The sequence below is a fragment of the Ciconia boyciana genome, chromosome 2, assembly GCF_034638445.1.
Source record: "Ciconia boyciana chromosome 2, ASM3463844v1, whole genome shotgun sequence".
In the NCBI taxonomy this organism is placed as follows: Eukaryota; Metazoa; Chordata; class Aves; order Ciconiiformes; family Ciconiidae; genus Ciconia; species Ciconia boyciana.
Genome location: NC_132935.1, coordinates 52,529,044 through 52,551,108, shown reverse-complemented (window position 1 = coordinate 52,551,108; position 22,065 = coordinate 52,529,044). Strand labels below are relative to the sequence as shown.

The following is a 22,065-nucleotide window of genomic DNA, read 5'->3' as shown; positions in this document are numbered from 1 at the left end:
ACCCTAAAGAAGATATTATCGTGGGGCTGGTAGTGGTGGGAAGTATGTATTATTTCTGGGCTTAAAAAAAAAGAAAGGGAAGAAAACCGACACAGGCATCTGGGAGGGAGAGTCCCCCTCCGCTCTTCCCCGCTCCCCGAGCGGGGGTCCGGCGCCACCCCGCTGCGGGCACGCCGAGGTGCCCCCCTCGCTTCCCCTTCCCCCCCCCCCCCGACTGCGCCCGCGCCCGCGCCCGCCCCCGGCGCTGCCGCGCTGCGGGCCGGCGGCCGCCGGGACTGGCACCCCTGCGGAGCTCCGTGTTTGTTTAGGGCTCTCCGAGCCCAATCAGGGCCGGCGGCCTGCAGTTTTCCGGCAGGGCTGCGAGAGGCGCCTCCTCTCTCCTTTTTATACATGAGCCGCCGGCAGCAGCCGCCGGACTCGCCGCCGCCGCTCGCCCCCGCCGCACTGGATTTACCGCCCGCCGCGGCCCCGCGCCCCGGCCCCATGCGGGGCACCGGCAGCAGGTTTGGCCCCTCGCTTCTCGTTTCCATAGCCCCCCCCCTCCCCCGCCGCGATTTCCCGTTTTCTTCCCCGCTCTTCTGCTCCTGCCTCTCCGCCCTCGGCCGCTCCGGGAGGCAAGCGGCCGGCGGCGGCTGCGCCTGGCCGGGGGAGCCCGAGGGAGGCTTTGTGGGCAAACATCCGATGCCTGTCCCTGGAGCCCTTATCTGCCGGAGCCTTATCTCCCAGTTATCTCGCAGGAGGGAGAGACGTATGTGGTGCCTATCTGCGAGGGGGCCGTGTGTGCGTGTGTCCTGTATTCATGTGCCTACGGTTATCTGGAGAGCCCCGAGGTGGGCTGAGAGCGGAGAGCCTCGCCGCCCGCTCCTCTTGCTGTCACGTCCCTGCGTCCCCTTTCGCTTTCTGCCCCTTCTCCCAGAGGCTGGGCAGCGGGAGCTCTCTGTCTGTCTGTCTGTCTGTCCTCTCTCATGCTGGCGGCTCCGGGATGCGACCGGTCTCGGCGGGGGCCCCGGCGCCGCGGCTGGCTGCGGGATGGGTGCCGTTCCCCAAAGGGGTGCTGGGGCTCGGGGCAGGCCCCCAGCCGGGGCTGCCGGCTGGCACCGGCCCCTGCGGCAGGCACAGCACGCCCGGCCCCGGCCCCGGCTCCGTTCCCGGCCCCGGCCCCGGTCCCGGCGCCGCCGCGCACACGTCGGGGCCTGGCCCGTGCGCATCTCCCGGGTGCCTTTCCCTCCTCCTCCTCCTCCTCCTCCTCCTCCTCCTCCTCCTCCTTTCCGTGACCTTGGGCTGGAAATAAGCAAACAAGCGAGGCGATGCACGGAAAAGCTAACATCGCACTCCGGAGAAGTAACCTTAAAGGGATCGCCTTACTAATTGTTTTCTCGGTGGAACCGAGTCAAATGACTCATTCATTGAAATAATCATAATAATAACAACAACAGCAGCAGCCACGGAAGGGGCTTTGGCACAGACCAGGAAAAATGCCCCTCTTTCCCCCTGCCCACGCCCTCCCGCCCACCTTCCTTTCCCCCGTGCTTCATGTTCCAATCCGCAGCCCAAGATGCGGGGGCAGAGGGGGGTAGCCCGGCGGCGGCGGGGGGAGCGGGGCCGGAGCCCGCAGCCCTGCCTCCGCGGGACCGCGCTCGGCGGCCGGCGGCTCCCGGCCCGCGTTGACCTGGGCTGCCTGATCCCGTTCCGCCGGGGCGAGGGACAGCAGCGCCGAGGCGACATGACTGATGAAGCGCTCGGAGGGTCCAGATAAGCCCTGACGAATCTCATTAAGGGAGGGAGACGGGCTGTCCTGTTTGCTAACCTTGTTATTATTATTTCTCTCCCCCCCTCCCCTGCTCTTTTGTGTCCTCCTTCCCCGCCCTGCCCTGCGGACCCCCCCTCCACTCCTCCTCCTCCTCCCCTCCTCCCCCTTCCCCATCCACACCCAGCGGCTAGAAGGGACCTGGATGGCCGTGGCTGAAGGCGGCTGGTGCGCGGTGAAGCGGTGCGCTGCGGACGCCGGCGGCTCCTCCTGCCCCTTCGCGACCAGGCAGCCGGGCCCGTCTCCTCCTTCGCCCTCCTCCTCCTCCTCCTCCTCCTCCTCCTCCGGCGGCTCCCAGGGCGAGCGCGGGCCCTCCAAGACTCCTCTGCCGGAGCCCGACGGCGGCCACCGGCCGGCCCCGCCGCCCCCCGCCGCCGAGGGCAGGTCGCTGCTCGCCCCCTACGTGCACTTCGGGGCCCCCCACCCCTCCGGCCTGCCCAGCTGGGAGGACATCCTGCTCTTCGCGGATTTAGACCAAACCAACAAGCTGATCTGGTCCAGCCGCGGCTCCAAGCTGAGCGCCCTCGGCGCCGAGCAGCCCGAGGAGATGTACCAGACCCTGGCCATCTCGGCCGCCCAGGGCCCCACGCCTTACGACGGATCTCCGGGCGGCTTCATGCACTCCACGCCTAGCTCGCCTGTCTACGTGCCCACGACCCGCGTGGGCTCCATGCTGCCCACGCTGCCGTACCTGCAGGGCAGCGGGGCGGCCCAGCCCAGCCACCCGGGCGGCGGCCACGCCGTCTGGTCCCAGCCGGCCGCGGAGAGCCCCTCGTACAGCACCGGCGGCGGCTCCCACCCCTCGGGCCGCTTCCCCTACTCCCCCAGCCCGCCCGTGGCCAACGGGGCCTCCCGGGAGCCCGGCGCCTACAGCAACAGCCTGGGCGCCAGGGACCAGTACAGCCCCCTGGCCCGGCCGCTCAACGGCTCCTACCCGGGGCCCTACACGTCCTACGTGGGGCCGCAGCTCACCCCCGCCTGGCCCACGGCGCCCTTCGAGAACTCCATGCTGCACTGCCTCCAGGGCCGGGCCGCCCCCATCCCCGTCCGGGCACCCAGCGCAGGTAGGACCCGCCGCCGGGGCCGCGGGCAGGGAGGGCGGGGAGGGCGGCCGCCGCATGCCGGGGCTGCCCGCTGGGCCCGCGGGGGTGCCGGGGGGCGCGGGGAGGCGGCGGCGGGGCTGCCCCGGCGCGGGGCTGGCCGGCCGGGCGGCGCGGCGGGTCGCGGCTCGGCTGCCGGTGGCAGGACGGCGGCGCCGGGCGGGAAGTGGCTCTCGTCGTTTGCCTTGGCTGGGGGGACACGCCAAAAAAAGTGTGGCAGGCGGGGTTGCAAACCCACCGTTCCAAAACGAATCGCCCGGTGTGAGCCCCGCTTTTCACTTTCCCAAGCCCGTAGATTCCTGCTTTGCCTAAACGCGGTAATCTGGCCGCGAAACGGTGACAAATTCACTGCGGATTAACCTTCCTTGTAGCGTAGAGGAAAATCGCAGGGGCCCGCTTAACCCGTTTCGGATTATTTCAACCACAAACCACTGCGCTGCTTCGTTAAAAGAGAAAAGCAGCAAGGCAAAACCTCTGGTAGGAACGAGCAACCCCGTTTATAAACCGCTCTTAAAATACGGCACCTCCTGATGGGATTTTACTTTCGCTTCCGAGGTGTCCCGTCCTTTTTTGTTTTTTGTTTAGGAAATTCTCGGTGTCATTAAATCAATCGTAGAAGTGGAGGCTGAGCTGCGATCATTTAGTCAGATGTAGAAAGATTAACGATTATTGCAGGCTCTTCAGCTTTAGAATATATGTATGTATAAATACAGAGGCATAGAGAGGTGTGTGGGTATGTGTGTATGTGCATGTATCTTTTTATGTATTTGTGGATATTTATATATAGTTATGTATCTATGTGTATGCATACACACGCACACACACACACATTTGATCAGCATCTGCTTTAATCATAAACTACCCACCAGGTAGGTATATTTTATATACACCGTGATTTTCTCTTTCAGTGCAGTGTTGCAGAAAATTACTCGATGGCTTTTCATCTTTCTGTAGGGGTGTACGCGGTGCTCCTCCTGTCTCTCGGTGATACCCGGTAGATTTAGGCATTTTAAGCCTCCCGCTTGGTGTTTACTAACATGACAGGGGGAAGAAGACTCAGTTGTAGTGGCGGTAGGCGAAGGGCAGAGCAAAGCCGAGAAGCTGCGTCTCAGGGCGAGAAGCCGTGTCTCAGGGCGACACGAAAGCTGAGGTTTTTAACTCCGTTTCCAAAAGTTACAGTGTAAAACTAGGTGATGGAGGAAAACATTCCTGCTTTTTTTCGGCAGAGAGGCGGGGTTGGAGGATCTCACGGAAGGGAGAGGAGAGGGCTGGGGGAGAAGGGGCAGAGGAGGGAAGGAGCAGGGCGCTGGGGCAGGAATGCCAAGCCAGCCGAGAAACGGCACGGCAGCTTCCCCTGCTCCCGGGGGTCTCGCCCGCCCGTGGGTCTCTGGAGCCGCTCCCCGCGGGGCCGCTGAGCCCCGGCCCGGCTGGAAAGGCGCGGGCAGCGCGGGCGGCGCGGGCAGCGCGGGCAGCGGGGGCAGCGCGGGCCGGGGGCAGCCGCGGCGCTGGGGCGCCGTCCTCGCCTTTCCCTGGACGGTGCCTCCGGCCCCCGGTGCTGGGAACCGGAGCGATAGGGGTGAGACTTTCGGTGTCCAACGAGGATGGGCGCCGGGGGAGCCGCATCGCGTTGTAACGTCGGGCGAAGCAGCCCGGAGCTCCGGGGCCACGCGTGTTTTCTGCTCCTGCAAGACAAAATGCGGCAGCAAAGCCGAAGCCAGCGTGCTCCCGTCTCAAAGAATCGCGTCAGCCGTCGGGAAAATCGTAGCCGCAATATGTTTTTGCAGCTAAATATTAGGCAGTTTGAGACAGCTGTCTTAACGTTACTCGTAGAGTTACTAAAACTATATCTAAAATTAAACCTTTACTTTGCTTTCCTTGGAGAGAAATATATTTCTCACGCACTAAGGGGAAAAAATATTTTTAAATGCCCGAGAAGTATTGTCACGGCAGAATTTCTTTCTGCAGGCATGAAGGTAATGTTATAAAGTAAATAGCTGAGCCGAATAACTGTTCCACTTTCAGCGTCCTTGAAGCCTTAAGCATTTTCCTGATTACAGTCTTCAATGGCGCTTTTAGTGCAAAGATTAATAAATCTTAGCGATGTTCTAAGAGCTACGAGCTGACAATGTAAGTTGAACTGTGCTTTCTGGACTCTGCCGTGTGCCCGTTCCTGTTTAGCTCCTAATAATTTGCAAACGAAGGGAGGAGAGAAATGTATTTCGGTGGGTGTGGGCCAAAAGGCCAGTTCTTTCTCAGCTCCGTGCCCGCTGTGTTGTCGCAGCCCTGTCTCCAGAGCTGCCTGAAGTTTACAAGCTCCCTTTCGCTTTACAGAGCAAAGCTAGTAAGCAAAATGTAAAAGAAGAACCCAATGATGAATTAAGGCAGGTAGCGGAGGGGTTGGAGGGAGCAAAAAATTCGGTGATGAAGCTACGAGTCTGAAACAGGCTTTCCCCACCTCAACTCGAAAGCTGCTGCAGAAATCCAAACACCCCTTTGAAATTATTTCTGCACAACGTGGCACGGTGTATGTAAAATTCGTATTTATTTTTTTCCCCCGAAATATGGAAAGGTGAGTCAGAACAAGAATAGAAGGATTCGCAGGGGTGAAGGTGTTTGCTTTTATAGGTGGGTTCTCTTTATTTTTTGCCGTGCATTGAGACCCTTTTTTTCCCCAGCGTTCAGTAGCTATGGGAGCAGGAGGCAGAATACCGCATGTTTTTCCATTTCCTCTGTTTCCTACCAACCAGCTCGAATTTGTCCAAATGGCCGAGGCGAAGTGGTCGCTCCCCGTCGCTGACCTGGCCCACCAGAGTCCCAAACGCCATCTCTAAATTTGAAGTTTTACTAGTTGCGAGGCATTCAGCGTGAGAGGCGGGGGAAAAACTTGCCCAGCCTCGACCCGGGGCAATATTGGGCAAAACCACCGCTCCTTCTATCCCGTCCCTGCTGTGCAGCCCCCCGGGTGGGCTTTGGAAGCGGGCTATTCTGGCAGGCACCTAACTCCCCCTGTCCCCCTAAAGGGCCAGGCGCACCCCCCTCTCCGCCCGCTGGGCACCACGACGGGGGTTTCACCCCTCCAGTGGACCCCGCGCCGCTCCAGCTGGATTTACCAGGAGCCAAACCCCGGCGTGAGCGGGGGGCTCCATGCGTCGCCGCTCAGGGGGAGCACCGGCTCCGCTCTGCTTTCTCAAGCCAAGGTTGCGCTGGGGCCGGCAGCCAGTCTGGTAGATTTAAAGAAATTTAAAAAAAAAAAAAAAAAAAAAAAGAGGATTTTGTAAAAAAGAATCACTGCGTGGCCGCAATCACTGCCGGGGAATTGCTTTTCTGAGGAGCTGAAGAGCGCCGGTTGCTCTCTCGCCCGGGGCCCGTCTCCTGGCGTGGTGGGGCCGGGGCAATGCTCCGTGGGCTCTGCCGGGCTCCGCGCCCACCCGCGGCCATGCCCCACCGCCTCTCCCCTCTGCTCCTGCCCCCCAGAGCTGCTGGAGGACCTGTCCGAGAGCCGGGAGTGTGTCAACTGCGGCTCCATCCAGACCCCGCTGTGGAGGAGGGACGGCACCGGCAACTACCTGTGCAACGCCTGCGGGCTCTACACCAAAATGAACGGCCTCAGCCGGCCCCTCATCAAGCCCCAGAAGCGAGTGGTGAGTGGGGATGGAGGGCAGGAGGGGGGCGAGAGGAGCTGCGCCCCGAAGGACCCCCAGTCAGCGCTAGCCAGGGGGAAAGCGGGGCCAAGGGTTGGGGGAGCGCAAGCAGAGCCTGATAGCCCGGTGATCCCCCTGGCTGCGGAACCGAAGTGGGGCTCCTGACCAGGTTGGCAGGCCAAAGTGGTCACGGCGTGGGCGACAGGGCTGGCCGCCCGCCGGGCGCTGCTTTGGGCCCACCTTCGGGCCCTACGCTGACGAAATCGCCCTCTGCCCCCGGTCAGCCGCACGCCGGGCACGGGCTAGCCTGACTTTTTGAGTTGATGGACCCTGTTGGTGAGGGGGCATCGGCGGCTTGGAAGAAACTTGTGCTGCTGATGTTGGCCGTTTCCAACAGAAAAAAAAAAAAAAAAAATCAAGGTTGGAAAGTGTTTGTTCAGAGGGGTAGGAATTTCTCCAGACCTGCTTTGTTTGCTGAGAGCTCGATCCTTGGGAATGTAAGCAAGTTTTGTATATAATTCAAAGAAAACCAATTGTTTAAACAATGATAATAGCCTTTGTTTTGTTTTACTCCTAAGAAATGAGCGGCAATTTTTCTAAAAATATACTCCTAAAACTAGGGGGGGAAATAAATAGTACAAACCAGAACCCCTGTTTATAACTCAGGCTGGCACTGAACGGGCAAGGAGAAAATTTAACAAGCGGGAACCGCACGTTATGTTTAGCAAATCTGGGCGGAGGTCAGCAGAGAGAAAGAATACGGTTTTCAGTAATGGCTGTTACTGAGCGAGCCACAATAAATCACGCTGGTATAATCCAAGCTGATGTTTGGACCCTTGTGTATGGAGACAGTGTATCAAACCTATCAGCCTTTCAAGCCTCTTTCAATCATGCCAGCTGCTTCGCGCCCTGCCTGTTTTCCTAGCGTAGAACACATCCCGTTCTTTATTTCACAAGCGTTTGAATTTAATGCCCTTACGGGGCTGGGGAAACAAAACCCAAACACGCGATGATCAGAGCAGACAGTGAGCGCTCACGAACCGACCCCACCTCTGCTTAAAGGCCTTTCTTTAAGCCAAAGAGTTAATTTAAGCCAGAGGTTAATTACTGCTGGGTGCCCGTAGAAAAACTAGTTGGTCATCCACTAAATTTCATGACTCAAGGTGTTATCTCATTCCCGGGGACAAACGCAGCAGACGGGCCAGATCTGCCGCTTGTCTGAAGTGTCAGAGCTCGACTGGCCGTGGCACCCTGGCCCAAAGCAGATTTCAAGTAGCTGATAGCCGGCTCTGGCATTTCTGTGCTTCTTTTCGGTTTTTTTTGAAGGAGGGGTGGGGGTGAAGAGACTAAAACAGAGTCAAACTGCAGCCCGATTTCAGCCTGACACCTCGGCGAAATAACTCTGAAATAGCTCTGCGTAACAATCCCTACCGAGTACCCTGGCCATAACTATAAATCAACCATGACTGTCTGTTCATACAGTTGGAAATATGTAGGTGAGAAGGGAAAATGTTTTGAAAATGCTAAACATGTTTAGATTGCTCCAAAGTTTCCGATAAAATTCCTGCAGCAGAAAAGTAATTTTAGCTTCAAAACATGCCAAAACCCCCCCCGTTTGTTTAGAAACGGGAGTGAGCAAAACCTATTGAAATAATATATATGAAGATTTATACCAGACTGCAAGAGAAAGAAAGATTTAACAGAGTGAAACGTCTGACAGCATTTCACTTGCAAAGAAAGAAAATGAAGCATAATGTGTTAGGACCAGCTTTTTTTTACTCGGTCCATGTAAAACTCGTATTGAATCGAGGAGCACAATTTGGACGCTGTGTGCATATGTATTTAATAACAAGGTCAAAAATTCTGTTTTCATGACACCTGGATTTTTAAGATTAAAAAGTATATGTGTGTACTTCAGCCTATATTACACTTGGCTGGGGGTTTTTTTGCCGCGCAATTAATAATGGATTACTGATTCAAAGTTACAAAATTTGTATTTAATCTGGAGTTCTTTCTGAGCTGCAGTGTAAGACGACAGCTTACTGCTAAGGAAACTCAACAGATAAAATCCGAGAAACTCAGTTATTACTCTGGAATATTCTTCATTCTCAAAACATTTTTATCAGTTTCCCAAGTGGCAGGCAGCTCTGCGGTATCAAAGGTGACCGAGTTACATCTAACAACCCAGCAGTAAATGATTCAAGAGGAAGGGCATTGTACCCTTAAGTTAGTAATTTCGGTTATGGGTGCTTTATAGTCAGAATAAGATTAATGCAATCCTCTAAAACTGAGTTCTCCATGTAAACTTGTTCAGCTGCCAGACATGGAGTTAGGCACAGATTTTTTAATTTTTTTTTCTGACAATGCGAGACTTTGAAAAAGACTAGATTTATGATGTAGCTGGAATTCTTTGCTTGTGATGAACGTAAAAGAGATCACTTGTTACAGGGACTTTTATAACCCATTCACCTTCATTTCACATGTTTATGAGGACTGCCTTCACTTATGATATACAGCCTGCAGCCATAAAGCTCCGGGTTATACGGTTATTTCTGAAACAAGGTTGCTTCATCTTGGCTCCAAACTCCACGGAAGAGTGTCATAAATGGCTTGTTTGCAGTGGGGACCTTGTTGTCACCCACCAGCTTTTCTGCTGGCCGAGGGGAAGCTCTGTTCTGTAAAACACGCTCCCGAGGCACGTTGTTTTTCGTTCAAGGATAAAATGGGCGATGATAAAAAGATCTTTTTATAAAGGTGCTGCTGTTGTACCTATTACCCCCTGGTGCCTGGTAAAGTTTGTTTTCCCCAGCCGTGGTGCCACCGAGGGAAGGCGATTAAAGCGGCTGATTTTTCTGATGAGTCGGGAGTATCGCTGGCAGGTTCAGAGCTGCCTCTTTGCCCACTGCACAGGGGAGAGGGCGTTGAACCGGCTGGAGAGGTGGCACAGGAGAGATGTGCCTTCTCCTCAGCTGGATGGAGCTGTAGTGGAGATGTTTCCTTGCTGTCCTGCTGGAGGAAGAGCCAGTGCCCAGTGGTCTGAACAGAGGTCCCTGCGTCAGCAGCTCCCAAAATGTGAATTTTGCCTCTGCCGCAACTGCCCCGAGTTGCAGACTCGCAGTACCTCTTCACATCAGCTTTCCAGCCTCTGAAATGAGGATAATCTTGGTTTAATTCTGGGGTGTCGCTGATAGATGCTATAAAAAAAGCCCCTCCTACCGTCCCCGCTGCATATTAAAGTCCTTTTTCTAAACCATAAAGACATAAATAATTTGCTCCTGCCCACCTGTTTATGCCTGTGTTTGCCTGTGCTTGCCCCTAGCCCTCGTCCCGGCGGCTGGGCTTGTCCTGTGCCAACTGCCACACCACGACCACCACCCTGTGGCGCAGGAACGCGGAGGGCGAGCCCGTCTGCAACGCCTGCGGCCTCTACATGAAGCTCCACGGGGTAAGCGGCCACTTTGCTGTGGGAGATTCCCTGCCGACTCTGATGCTCCTGTGGGAAAGGGCCAGTTCTCCCACCGGCGGGCGCCTGGCTGCGTTGGGGGGTGACATCTGCCTTCCTTAAGTTGGGGTGATGTTTCTGTTGATGCTAATGGTCTCGGCTCACGGTTTGGACTGTGGAGTTAAAAAAAAATGGATAAAATGACCAAAAAATGCCCGGCATTAGAAAATGGTTATACCGTTTTAGCAAGTTATGCTTTTGACAAGTTATGTGTTTGCCATTGTAGCTCTCCCGATGGATTTGTACAAAGAAACCACCTCTGGCTGAGTGGCAGAGGTCTTTTTGCTACCGGGATGTAAACCAGCTCTTCAGTGGGGAAAAAAAAACCCTAGACGTTTAATAAGACAGTTTTTCGTGGACAGACATAGTTATGCCAGCAAAAACGTAAATGTAATTCAAGCCATAGCTATGCCAGCAAAGCGTTAAATGTCATTCCAGCCTTTGCTAGGCAATAGTAGAGGAAGAAAATAGCTCTATCCTGAATGTACTGGAGTATGTTTTGGGTGAGACTTGGAGCCTGTTATGCCCCTGTGGATTACGTTACAGTGAAGTGTTTGAAGAGCGAGGGAATTAGGGGTGATTGGGACTTGGTCTAGTCCTCAAGGAAAAAGTAAATTATATCACAGGTTTAAACATTATAATGATAATAAGCAAATGCCTGAATTGTCTTTCCCCAAACTTGTGTTATCATTATGTTAAAATATATCTTAAACCAATGTTTTCTGTATAATGACTATCATTGTGATGACACAGAACACAAAGCTGATTTTTGAGCACGTTTTCCCTATAAATATAAATCTGAATACTATAAAGTTGTATCATGAGCAGAACTGCTTATAAGAACAAATGCTAAACTGATTATAGCCTAAAGTTTCTGTCCTAAGACACTTAGCGGTGATGATCTGGTAGCTGGTCCACAGGAAGAGGAACATTTTTTCCCCTCATATGCATTCTTGCTTTCTAGAATCAGCCACTGAGATAATTCCTGGAATAAGGAGTCAGGGATCAGATACACCCTGTCCAATTTAATTTCATACAATCTATGGCCAAACAATGCTGTTTTTCCCTAAAAGCGTTCTGTTTATCTATGGACTTACCGAGGTGTTGGTAAAACTGTTTAGGCCACATCAAGAAAAAAGTTTCCCTGCTTTCTTTACTCAGATAAAACTCCCCCCTGAAACAGTTAATTGCTTTGCCCAAATAAAACGCAAAGGTTTTTCGGAATTGCTGTCATGACACAGGAAAAATTGACTTGCTATCCATGAGTTCAACAGGCATTTTCAACATCACAGTTTGATCTTGTAGTGCGTTGTGATTTTTGGTGTATTAGAGTACATATACAACTCTATGATCGGTGTTGAAATTTAATTTTTTCAGGTTCCTCGACCTCTTGCTATGAAAAAAGAAGGAATTCAGACCAGGAAGCGAAAACCTAAGAACATAAATAAGTCAAAGGCATGCTCTGGTAAATATAAAAAGATAAGACAGTTGAGCTGCAGGAGTTTTTTTCCCCTGGCTGGAAAATATTTGTTTTTAATACCAGTTCCCGATCTTTCAGGTAACAGTACTACTGCGGTTCCTATGACTCCAACATCCACATCTTCGACTAACTCAGATGACTGTAGCAAAACCGCTTCTCCCAGCACACAGACCGCAGCCTCCGGGGTAAGCCATAAGCCGGTGTCCGTGTCTGTAAGCAGGCTGATCCCTGTGCAATGTTATCACAGCTTTTATCTTATCTAGCAGAACAATAATCTAAACAAACTTTCCAGTTTTGTTAGCTGATACTGGAACAAGATTTTCGGAGGATATTACATATAGCTGTAAACACAACGACAAGCTGAAGTACTTTACAAACCTCTTAATTAAGATCTATGTAATTTTTATGATTAAGTTAACAATGACTTAACCCCAGACATTTTGTTTTGAAACGTTCAGATTCTTCTATTTCAAAGGTTTTCGTTTGGAGCAAAGACAAAAAATCATGCCCAATTGATCCTCTCAAGAAACAATTGTGCATGTACCCCTTTTTTTCTGAAATGATCTGAATTTATAATTCAAGGCACTGATGCTCTCACGTTTTCCAAAAGCTGTTTAATGTATCTATGCATTTGTATGCATTATCCCAAATGAGTGGTAAACCCCAGCAAAACATTATCCTGCTGTATGGAGGGAAACGTGAAGGCTTTTGTTTTAAACTAAGACGTGCACTTAAACCCCGATCCAGACCCAACTGAAACCAGGCTGGGGATCCCCGCTGATTGCAGTGCATGGGGGATCAGCCCTCTCCTGGCACAGGGCTCTTCAGGGGCCAGATGCTCAGCATCTGGCAGCACCGAGCTCCAGAGGAGCAGCAGAGGAGTGCTGATCATCCCCTGCTTTAGTTTTGATCCTTATTTTACTTCATGTACTCAAACCCTCTCAAACTTCCTTTCTTCACTCAGTTAGCATGTGTGATAACAAATACTACCACTAAAGTTGCGAAGCTTAATGTAGATTAATTTCTAACCCCTTGGCTATACAAATCCGCATCCGCACTCACTCCTTGGGCCTTCTGTATCCTTTTATCTGCCACATCATTTCTTTGAAAAGCTCTTCTAATGTGGCTTTCTCTACTCCTTTATTAATAAAAAGAAGACATTGTTTATAATAACTATTTTTCAATATGTCTCGGCGTTCCCACATCCAAATTCCTTTCAATAGTTTAATTCCTGACGTACAAAGTTTCATTGTACAAGGGGAGGAAAAAAACCATTTTTAGCAAATGCGATTGTTCGTGGACTGACAGGGCCACCCAGTTTCAGAGGCACTGGGTTTTGGGTTCAGATGCTGCCAGACAAGGACATTACTAAAAGGGCTTGTCTTTGACATGAGAAAACCCTGTCAGTCCAATGAAATAAACAGATCACATCAAAAAAAAGAGAAACACTAACCAAAAAGTGAACTGGGTTCACTTTACAGGGTTTCAGGCTCCTTCCAGTGAACTACTAGGCACTGTTTTAGGCTCTCCCCTAATGTTTGCAGAGGAAAAAATGCAGCCAAATTTTCCTTACATTTTCCTTTGATTGCCTGAAGTGGGACTCCCGATCTGAGGAATGTTGTGGGATTTATGTAATGGACAGAATTAGGAGCACAAGCCCAGCTGAGGCCGAGGCAGCAGTTCAGGCTGTAGGCAGCGCAGCCGTGTCCTGCTCGGGGAAGGAGAGGCCATATAGACGAGATCCCATTTCCCCTATGCCATTGCTTTCTTGGCTGGCTAAAGCCTGCCTTCCTTTCTGTAGCTCTTCTCCTAGGACAGCGTATCAAACCTGTTGTTAATAATCTTTATGTTATAATTTTAATAGTACCATTTGTAATATAATTTTGCCAGGTGGAGTTGTGTGGGTACCAGAGGAGAGCGGGGTGGGGGCATGATTTGTGAGCCAAAAGGCTAGTTGAGAGCTGTTAGCAACTCAGAGCAACTCCCGGAGACCCTGAGGCTGCTCTTAATTACACAACAGCATCCCCCAGTGCTAGGACTTCAGTTCTCCCTGATTTTTCTTTAGCAGGTCAGGCTAGGAGAGGACACGTGCATGAGGACTGGGGAAATCTATTCCCTTGTATCCAGCAGGCAGCACGGTAACATCTGCACAGCCTTTTCCCCACCGTGATTCCATCAGATGTGCACTGCATATGCAAAGCACTTGCAAATTACCTCTCGTGAAAAATTGCAATAAAAGGAAGCGGTGGAGGGAGGCTATGAAATGTGCTGAAGCAGCGACCAGACACATGGGCATCCCCTTGCCTCTCCCCCACCTTACATGAGGGGCTAGTGATCTCCCGTCCATGCACGCCAGCCCCAAATGTATGTAAACGAGGATGGGATTTGCAGGGGACAAGTCAGGACATGTCGTGGGTATGGCCACATCCTTCCCTTGGGCTCCTGGCTTTGCCCGAGCATCAGCAATTCAATGGGATGAGGACAGGGGAGACTGGAGGATGAAAGTAGAAAGCGGTGGCTGTTAAGACCGGCTCCCGTTGCCCCAGACATCATTTGGGAACACGATCACTATCTGCAAAGGATGTGAAATAATTTCTTATGGGTCTAAATCCCATGGGAGGGGCTGAGCGCTTATAAGGGCCATTGAAGTTGTTGGGAGTGAAGGGATGTCAGCGTTGTAGAGCAAGGCAACCTGTAATCTGATCACATGCTGAAGCAAAGATACTCTATTAGACTTCTATTTTCCATGATTTTTTTTTCATTTGAGTTGACCCATCAATAGCCCAAAGGTTTGTATTTATTCTTAGGACAGGCGATGGCTTTGCACAAGGAGAATGAACTTCTCTAGGCCGTGTCAGGAGGGAGAAAACCCTCAGGTGGATGAATCCAGGCTCTCTAATCTTTGATCGCATTAATGAAAACGGTGTCGATTCCTGACAGCGGTGCTGGTGACATTGCCGAAACAGGGGCACCTGCTGGAAGAGCGAACCTGGTTCATTCCCCACGCGTTACACAACCGGCATGGCAACTTGTTTTTGTTTTGCTCTGGTTTTAGGTCTCCAGCCCTTATTCTGTGACGAGGGGAAAAATGCCAAATTGACATTAGGCAGAGAAATCCGATGACGTTTTAGAAACTGTTGTCTGAAATTCACAGTGATGTTGTTGCTAAATGAAACAGAGAAAATGAATTCCTCTACTGGTACAAAAGCAATTTATTATGCCTTTTATGGGAGGCTGCCAAAAGAGTTCCCAGTTATGTAGAAATCTGATGGAAGTGAAATTCAGCAGAATTCATTTGTGTCAGTAATACTCACTTTTTGCCCTACCTTTCTTTATCTCTTTTAAAGTAAAATAAAGAGGGGAGGGCAGAAAAAGAGAAGGGCAGCAATTACTCTTGGAAATGTCTTTGAGACTATCCATTTCATGAAGAGAATCTTACATTATGCCAATTTTGACACAAATTAGCAAGAACCTTAAATGTTGATTTTATGTTCTAGCTGAAGTTTAAACCTTTAAAAGTTATGATTAATGAATTGCTGTGGGGGCAAAGTTGATTTCAAACATCCCAAAATGTAGAAGTGTTTGGATCGGAGATATTTTGTTGTCCCATTGTGAAGGAGCTATTTGCCAAATTCACATCTGGATCTAGGATTTAGGCCTATTTCTGTTTTCCTAGGCAGTATAAGTACTGGGTGTCCTGTGTTACTAATATGGAAAAGGTCCAGCTGCATGATATATGAAGTTGCCTTACATCCCCATAAAAAGAAGATTTGAAGGTTTCGGACAGCCTGCATCTGCATCTATACCTGCTCTCCCTTTGATGCTGCTGAAACTGTACAGAGAAAAGCTACGCAGAATAATTTGCTAAAATGAAGGGCATGGTCTGTAGCCCACACCCATCCATTTCCATGCAGGGGCTCCACTGGTGTGATTACCAGAAGGGCTTTATTCCCTTATTAGGATAAAAGGCAGTATGAAAACTGCTGTAAAACCTGCTTTTTATGGCAGGACATGGAGGGTCCGTGAGCCAGGGCTGATGTCAGTAAAGGCTCAGCAGCACCAGGGGAGCTCTTCTTTCAGAAGACTCTACTGCGCCCTTTGCCTCCAGTTTGGAGCTTTCTTAGAAGGACCATAATCACACACCATGGAATAACTTAGGACAGGTGTCTTGCAGGTAAAACTAGCGCTTACTTCCCTTGGAGGTTTACCTTGAGAAGTGTGGTTCAGGACTGGCTTTTCAGTGTTGTAGGCTGGAAAGTGGGAGAGCTGACTGAAACGGCCTTGGCAGGTGGTGAGCTAGCAGGAAAATGCAGTTTTAACTGTCCCCAAAATGCCTGACAACCTGGGTGAATTCACTGAATAGCTTCTCCTGCATTTGCTTTGTTTTGTTTTCACAAGTGGGCTCATGAGATGGTTAGAGGTATTCTTCGCTCCTTTTTAGGCAGCAGGTTTGTAGGATGTTCATGCGGGCAACAGGGAATTAGCCTCCGTACAGTATCTCCCAGAGTCTGGATGAACCCAGAGACTCAACCTCTGAAAAAAAATCCTCTAACCACCTGGATGTTGGAAGGTTGAATGGCCGAGGATCCTTCAGGCTACCTGATGATATGATTTCAGTTGGTATAGAATAATTTCCTAGCTGTTGGGACAGAGTTTCCATGAGAAAGGCTCACCAGCATGGTTGTTAGGACTTTCACCTGGAAAATGGGAACACGGTGCCTCAGTCCTGGTATGAGTAAATATTTATCTAAACCAGGTGGAATAAGATCAACAGGAGGCATGAGGAACATGGCAACCTAAAATACCAAATAGTCAGGGTATTATGCTGGGAGATCTGATTCTCCAGTTTAAATCTTCTCTTGGTCTCCTACCTCTTCCATGCTAGTCCTCACTCCTGGACAAAATAGGATGCTGCTTTCTTCTCCCCAATCAGTTTCATAAAATCAGCCATTTGTTTTCTTTGCTCCGTGTACACGTATCCAAAAGAAAGCATTTCATTTTGTATCAAACAGAACAAGGCAATCAACCTTTTTTGTTTCAGCAGGGAAAACCAAGGAAAAAGAGTATTTTTGGCTCTACCCAAAACTTCTATATGCATATGGACATGTACATTTTGCTTGGTTTTGTTCTATTGCCAAAGCAATAAAGCCAATTACTCGTACAGCCCTCGACAGCACCGGGGTCATCAGCTTTCCCAAGCCACACTGGAAGTTGCCTCCCTTAGGAAATTAATGAAGTATTAACCACAGTTTTATGTTGCTATAATACAAAATAGAGATTAGATGATAAGTAAACTTACACGTCTGCAATATAAACAAAGGATCAATTGGACTAGCAAGAGATGACAACTTTACGTAGTAAGAAGATCACTAATTCAGAACAAAAACCTGTGATTTTGCAGTGCTGAGACTTGCTCTTCTGAAATCAGGGAGTGACAGTATTGGGAGAAAGTGCTCTTGGTGGCGATGGCAGTTATTACAGGGAGGCTGAGGCTGGAAAATTAAGGACTCCACCGCAGTTTGTCACAACACGTTATATGCAGAAGAAGTTTTTGCAAGTATGTCTCAGCTGAGTCTCAGCTGACTACAGTTATCATTTAAGTAAAGTGAAACTAAACTAGGCTAACAGAAGAGGAAGAGAGTATCAGCTGAGACTCAGCTTACTACAGACCTAGTGTAATGTCCAAAATTTGTGGCGCATTTTGAACCCGTGAAGCGGATGGAGCAAAGGCCTATCTGATAGAACAAAGGTCTAGATCAAGGCCACTCGCCACCCCCTCCCGCTGTTAGCACGACTTCTTGCCTGGAGCTTTTGCCTCTCAGCTGCGGAGGTGTGGGGGGAGGCCGGGGGGTGTGTCCCTCGCCTCTCTCCGCTCTCCATGGTGGGCAGATGGTGCAGGAAGGAATGGGTGGAAGAAAGAAGGAGTCCTTCAGCCAGAGATGCTGGTGCTGTTCCCCAAGTGCTGGCCAGCACAGGCTGAGCAGCCTGGTTTTGATCTGGGCCAGCTTTAGTGCGGGTGAATTTGGCTCTGGGGTGCTGCTGGCAGGCTTAGGTAGGATGTAGGTGTCTAAGTCCCTCTGTGGCTCTGGCTGAGGTCTCCCTGTGAGCGTGGTGGGCAGGTCCTGTACAGGGAGGCCACCTCCGATCCAGACAACCTGCCTGGGGGCTGCCCCATGACCAGCTCCTGCTCGTTTGGGTAAAAAGAAGGGATCCTTAAACCACCTTTGCAGATACAAATGCAACCTTCCTCTGTTTGTTTGGGAGGCAAGCTCTTCCCAACGGGCTTCATTCATTTTTTCCTCAGGAAGCTGAGCTTCAGTTGATTATCTCTCCTATTATCAGATTTCAGCAATAAAAATAAATCCGTTACCTTTTTATTGATAGAGCCAGCTGTTGTGAATTAGAAGAGCTCATTGACTTCAGCAGCATTGTTCAGCTTATTTATTCCAGCAGACAAATGTCCTCTAATAACTAACTGTGGCTTCTGTCATCTTTCATCCCTTAAAGCTGGAGAAGTAAGAGCAGAGGTAGGCAGGCTCGGGAACGGAGCCGTGATTCAGCCACGTCCTTTTCATGAGCTAAAGTTTGTTTTCCATGTCTCACTTTGGGAGCTGCCCGAGCTGCCTGGATTTGTCATGACATTACCGGGGTGGGGTTTCCAGGTCCGGCGGTCCTGCCCAGGTCCTGCCCGCCCCAGCTCAATGGAGCCAGGATCTGGCCTTGGTTGGGCAGGGATGGGCAGTCTTCAAACAGGACGTGCCTCCACGTCCTCCCTTCTGGGGTGCCCGAGGGAGGGGTAGCTGATAACTCCACATGGAAACTGCAGGTCCCTGCGCCTCACCTTTGTAGGACTGAATCAGGAAAAGGGTGAATTACACTTTCCAAGCCCGGAAAAAACACGTAGTGATAAGATATTTGCCTACCGGAACAACAGCGGCAAATATGGGCAAATGGGAACCTTTCAAAGCAGCTCCTAGTATTTTTAGCTCAGGTTGAGCAAACACTGCTCAACTCTCATTTAAACCCTTCTTCCACTGTGGGGAGACTCAAGCTGTTAAAAATGATGTCTTTTGGAGTCTATTTGGAGTCTTTGGATGTCTAATAGGAGTCTATTTGATGTATTAGAAATAAAAAAAAGCCTTTTTGAAAAACTAGGCTGATGCAAGACCAAAACCGGACCCAAAGGTTAGTGTGAAACCTGCCTCATTGAATTCTCCGTGCGTAGTCACAGGGAAAGAGGATACAGAGATTCGTTGTCACTGATTGGCAACTGTGTATTTGAGAGAGTGATAAAACATATTTCTTAGGAGTAGAGCTATTTTGGCTGGTTTTGGGGGGCAAGCAGTTGTTCCTTCCATCTCTGCATTTCTGGGTAGCGACTGATGCAGTGGGATCCCAGTTGATGGCTGAGTGGAAAAATAGCGACAATCAACCATTTAAATAAAAGCTAAAGAAAATATTGGAGTCCAGGTTATTTCAGATAAAAGTGACTGCTGGCAATGAGTATCTCTTTCAGAAGGTGAGGTTTTCCCTGGGTTAAGCACGGCAACAAGAGCCCTGCACAACACATTTGGAAATTACCTTTGAATACACGAAGCCTTGCTTTTCCTATGTCAGGGCTGCTAGCTTGGCACGGCTCCAGGAGAGCCAAGAGCTCTACTCTTGTAAAATGATTAAATATGTATACTTTTCACTTAAACAGCAGGCAGGAAGCTTCTGCAGTCACAGGTTAGGATAGTCTTTTTTTCATTTTTTCTTTTTAAGGAATCTTGTCCGAAGACTATCCATTAACAAGTAAATTAAGGTTTTAAAGTTGACATATCCAAGAGTTAATTTTGCATGAAGTCAGCTCTTAAACATTTCCTTTATCAGGTGAAAACATTGCCCCTTCTCTGTCTGGCACTGCGAATTTTTCCTCTTTAGCGGATCTGCTCAGCCTCATGGAAAAAATGATCATTTCTTTGTCTTTGTAACTCCCCATTTCTCTGTTAAAATAAATGGACTGGTTCCAGTGAAGTTCAGAGGTTCATCTTTGTGCCTACCGGGGCTCCCCTGTGCACTGTCTTGTGTGTGTAGGCGGCAGAACAAAAAGGCTCCTGGTTCAAAGGCATAGTGTTTCTCCACTTAAGATGAAAGGAGCATCTCCTTTAGTGGCCAGTCTTACAGGGATGAAGTGGTTGTGGCTAGTGTTTTGAAGGGTGGGGAGTGATTTTAGGCATTTCAAGGTCCGAGGGAGCCAAAGAAGGCTGATTTCCAGGAGGTGCTCCGCACCCGCTGCTGGAGAATTGGGATGTATATGGCTTCTCCCACCAGGGAAGCAAAACTATAGGTGCCACCACTCCCGGGTCACCTTTTTGGTGTTGGTATCTGTGTCCCTTCAGTAGGGGGCAGCGGGACACATGCACGTTACCTCTTTCATCATGCCCGATTTCCAGGTTTTTCTGCACATCACGTGCTTTCTTTTCCACCTTGCTGTGAAGTAACCACATGCTGATCTCCAAATGCAGATACCACTCCCATCAGCGGGGCTGAGTGAGTGGGCTGACCCTGAGACATTTTTTCAGTTTCAGGATTTCAAGGCACAGAGGCAAGCTGAGGGCAAACCCTGGTTTTCCACAGAAATCCTGGGATAGCTGCTGTGCCCCGAGCCCACTGTGCTCCCACCCTCATGCTGTTGTGTGCAAAGCTCACCCACTCAATGAAATCTCTCTTTGCTCTTCTCCCCTTCCAGGCGAGCTCATCGGTGATGTCTGGCCCAGGAGAGAGCACCAGTCCCGAAAGCAGCAACCTTAAGTATTCAGGTCAAGATGGGTTGTACACAGGAGTCAGCCTGACCTCCACAGCTGAAGTAACGGCATCTGTGAGACAGGATCCCTGGTGTGCCCTGGCTCTGGCGTGACCCGGTGTGAGGGAAGCTAGATCCCGGCGCTGCACAGCAGCCCCCAGATGTCCGCGCACGGTTTCTTCTGCGGAGCAGTCACGGCGGCAGCGAGAGTGCTGGCAAAGACCGTTCCTCTGAAATTGTTTCTGTGCCTTGGCGGCAGAGGTGTTTTTCAGCCTCCGAAAGAGGCTCTGCCGAAGCATCCAGTTCCTCATCTATGCAAGAAAAATAAAGGGAAAGCAAATGCCCACCGGGGGATAGCTAATGCAGCCTTACATGCTCAAAAAAAAAAAAAAAAGAAAAAAAAAACAAAAACAGATAAACCTAGACCTATTGATAGATTCCAGAAATACATCCTCGACTTACCCAGCAGCGCTGCCTTTCTGATTGTATAGTTGTTTTCACTCTCTCATCGCCTTCTCCACCAAGAATTTGGCAGAAGTTGTCAGTGTCGGGGAGGGAGTACCAAAGGCTTTAATTACTAGAGATAGCGAGATACTTTTTAATGAGCATCAGAAGTGTGTACTGCTTGAGTTGACGCAGACGTCTCGCACCGAACATTTGATGTCTTTGCCCCATCAGTCCTCTCCTCCTGCATTCTCCATCTTCAGCATGCCTTGTTCTGCTCTTCAGAGCCCAGCTATGCCCCTGGAAGAAATAACAACGTTTGGTACAATTCTCACAAGGTCCAGCTTGTTAAGGAGATTTTGGGGTTTTTTTGGGGGGTTAAAATATATACTCACTTTGCAAGACTGCAATATAACTTTTAAAGTACACTGTGACTGATGTTTATGAAAGTTCGTATTTTCTGGCTGAACTGTATAGAGTCAGTCGAAATTTGTAAACAGGGTAGCAATCAGATATTTTTCTTCCATATATACAATAATTTTTTAAAAGAAGTGCAATTTGCGTTGCAGCAATCAGTGTTAAATCATTTGCATAAGATTTAACCACGGTTTTTATACGAATGAATGAATGTAAACATTTTAACTTAATGGTACGTAAATAATTTAAAAGAAAAACTTAACTAGGCATCCTTAGGCTTTTTAGCGCAACAAAACCCCATCCACTTTCTGTATTTCCAGTTGTTAAAGCAAGAGTTTCAAAGAACAAGCCTTCTCTCAGGAAAATTGCCCTAGCTGTTTGCTCGGAAGTATTGTACAAAAATGCAAATGCATCCCCAGGGTTTTTTTTGCCATTGAATAAGTATGTGCTGGAAAGAAACAAATCACAATGAAACTTTACTACCTAACTGATACATATGTAAATACTCCATAAGATATTTAGGCATCTTGAAAATGTAGGATGCAATCTGTATAGTGTGACTAACACATAGTTAGGTTGGTTTCCATTGGTTTTTATGTGGGATGTCATTTGGAAAGTTGTTTCATCAGAGCTTTACAAATAAAAGGGTATCATTTTGGGATTTTTTTTTTCCTGTACACTGTGCCTTCTCCTTTGTCTCCAACACAATTCTTAAGCTGCATTAAAAGCTATGGAAATGTACCTGATATGGGATGCATGTCTGATGGCTGCAAGGAAGGTCTCCAGCTGAAGTGCTTGCTCTGTCTAGCTAAGTCTGCATTGCGTGTGGCTTTTCTGCAGCTCCCCTCACTACGCCTTCTGATGATATGTAAAACCAGGGCCCCACTCC

General features: G+C 49.8%; 1 protein-coding gene across 2 annotated transcripts; it reads left to right on the top strand.

Annotated features, from left to right (window-relative positions):
• The first annotated feature begins 346 nt into the window (after positions 1-346).
• GATA6 (GATA binding protein 6) lies at positions 347-21,853 on the top strand. 2 transcript variants are annotated; one of them, XM_072852643.1, is made up of 7 exons: positions 347-503; positions 1,935-2,871; positions 6,382-6,548; positions 9,868-9,993; positions 11,428-11,515; positions 11,609-11,715; positions 20,262-21,853. In XM_072852643.1, exons 2-7 carry the CDS (start codon positions 1,953-1,955, stop codon positions 20,427-20,429), a joined length of 1,575 nt encoding a protein of 524 aa, XP_072708744.1. In that variant the 5' UTR covers positions 347-503; positions 1,935-1,952; the 3' UTR covers positions 20,430-21,853. The 2 variants fall into 2 exon arrangements, with proteins under 2 accessions (XP_072708744.1, XP_072708743.1); XM_072852642.1 differs by having other exon boundaries at positions 11,594-11,715.
• Positions 21,854-22,065: the final 212 nt, after the last annotated feature.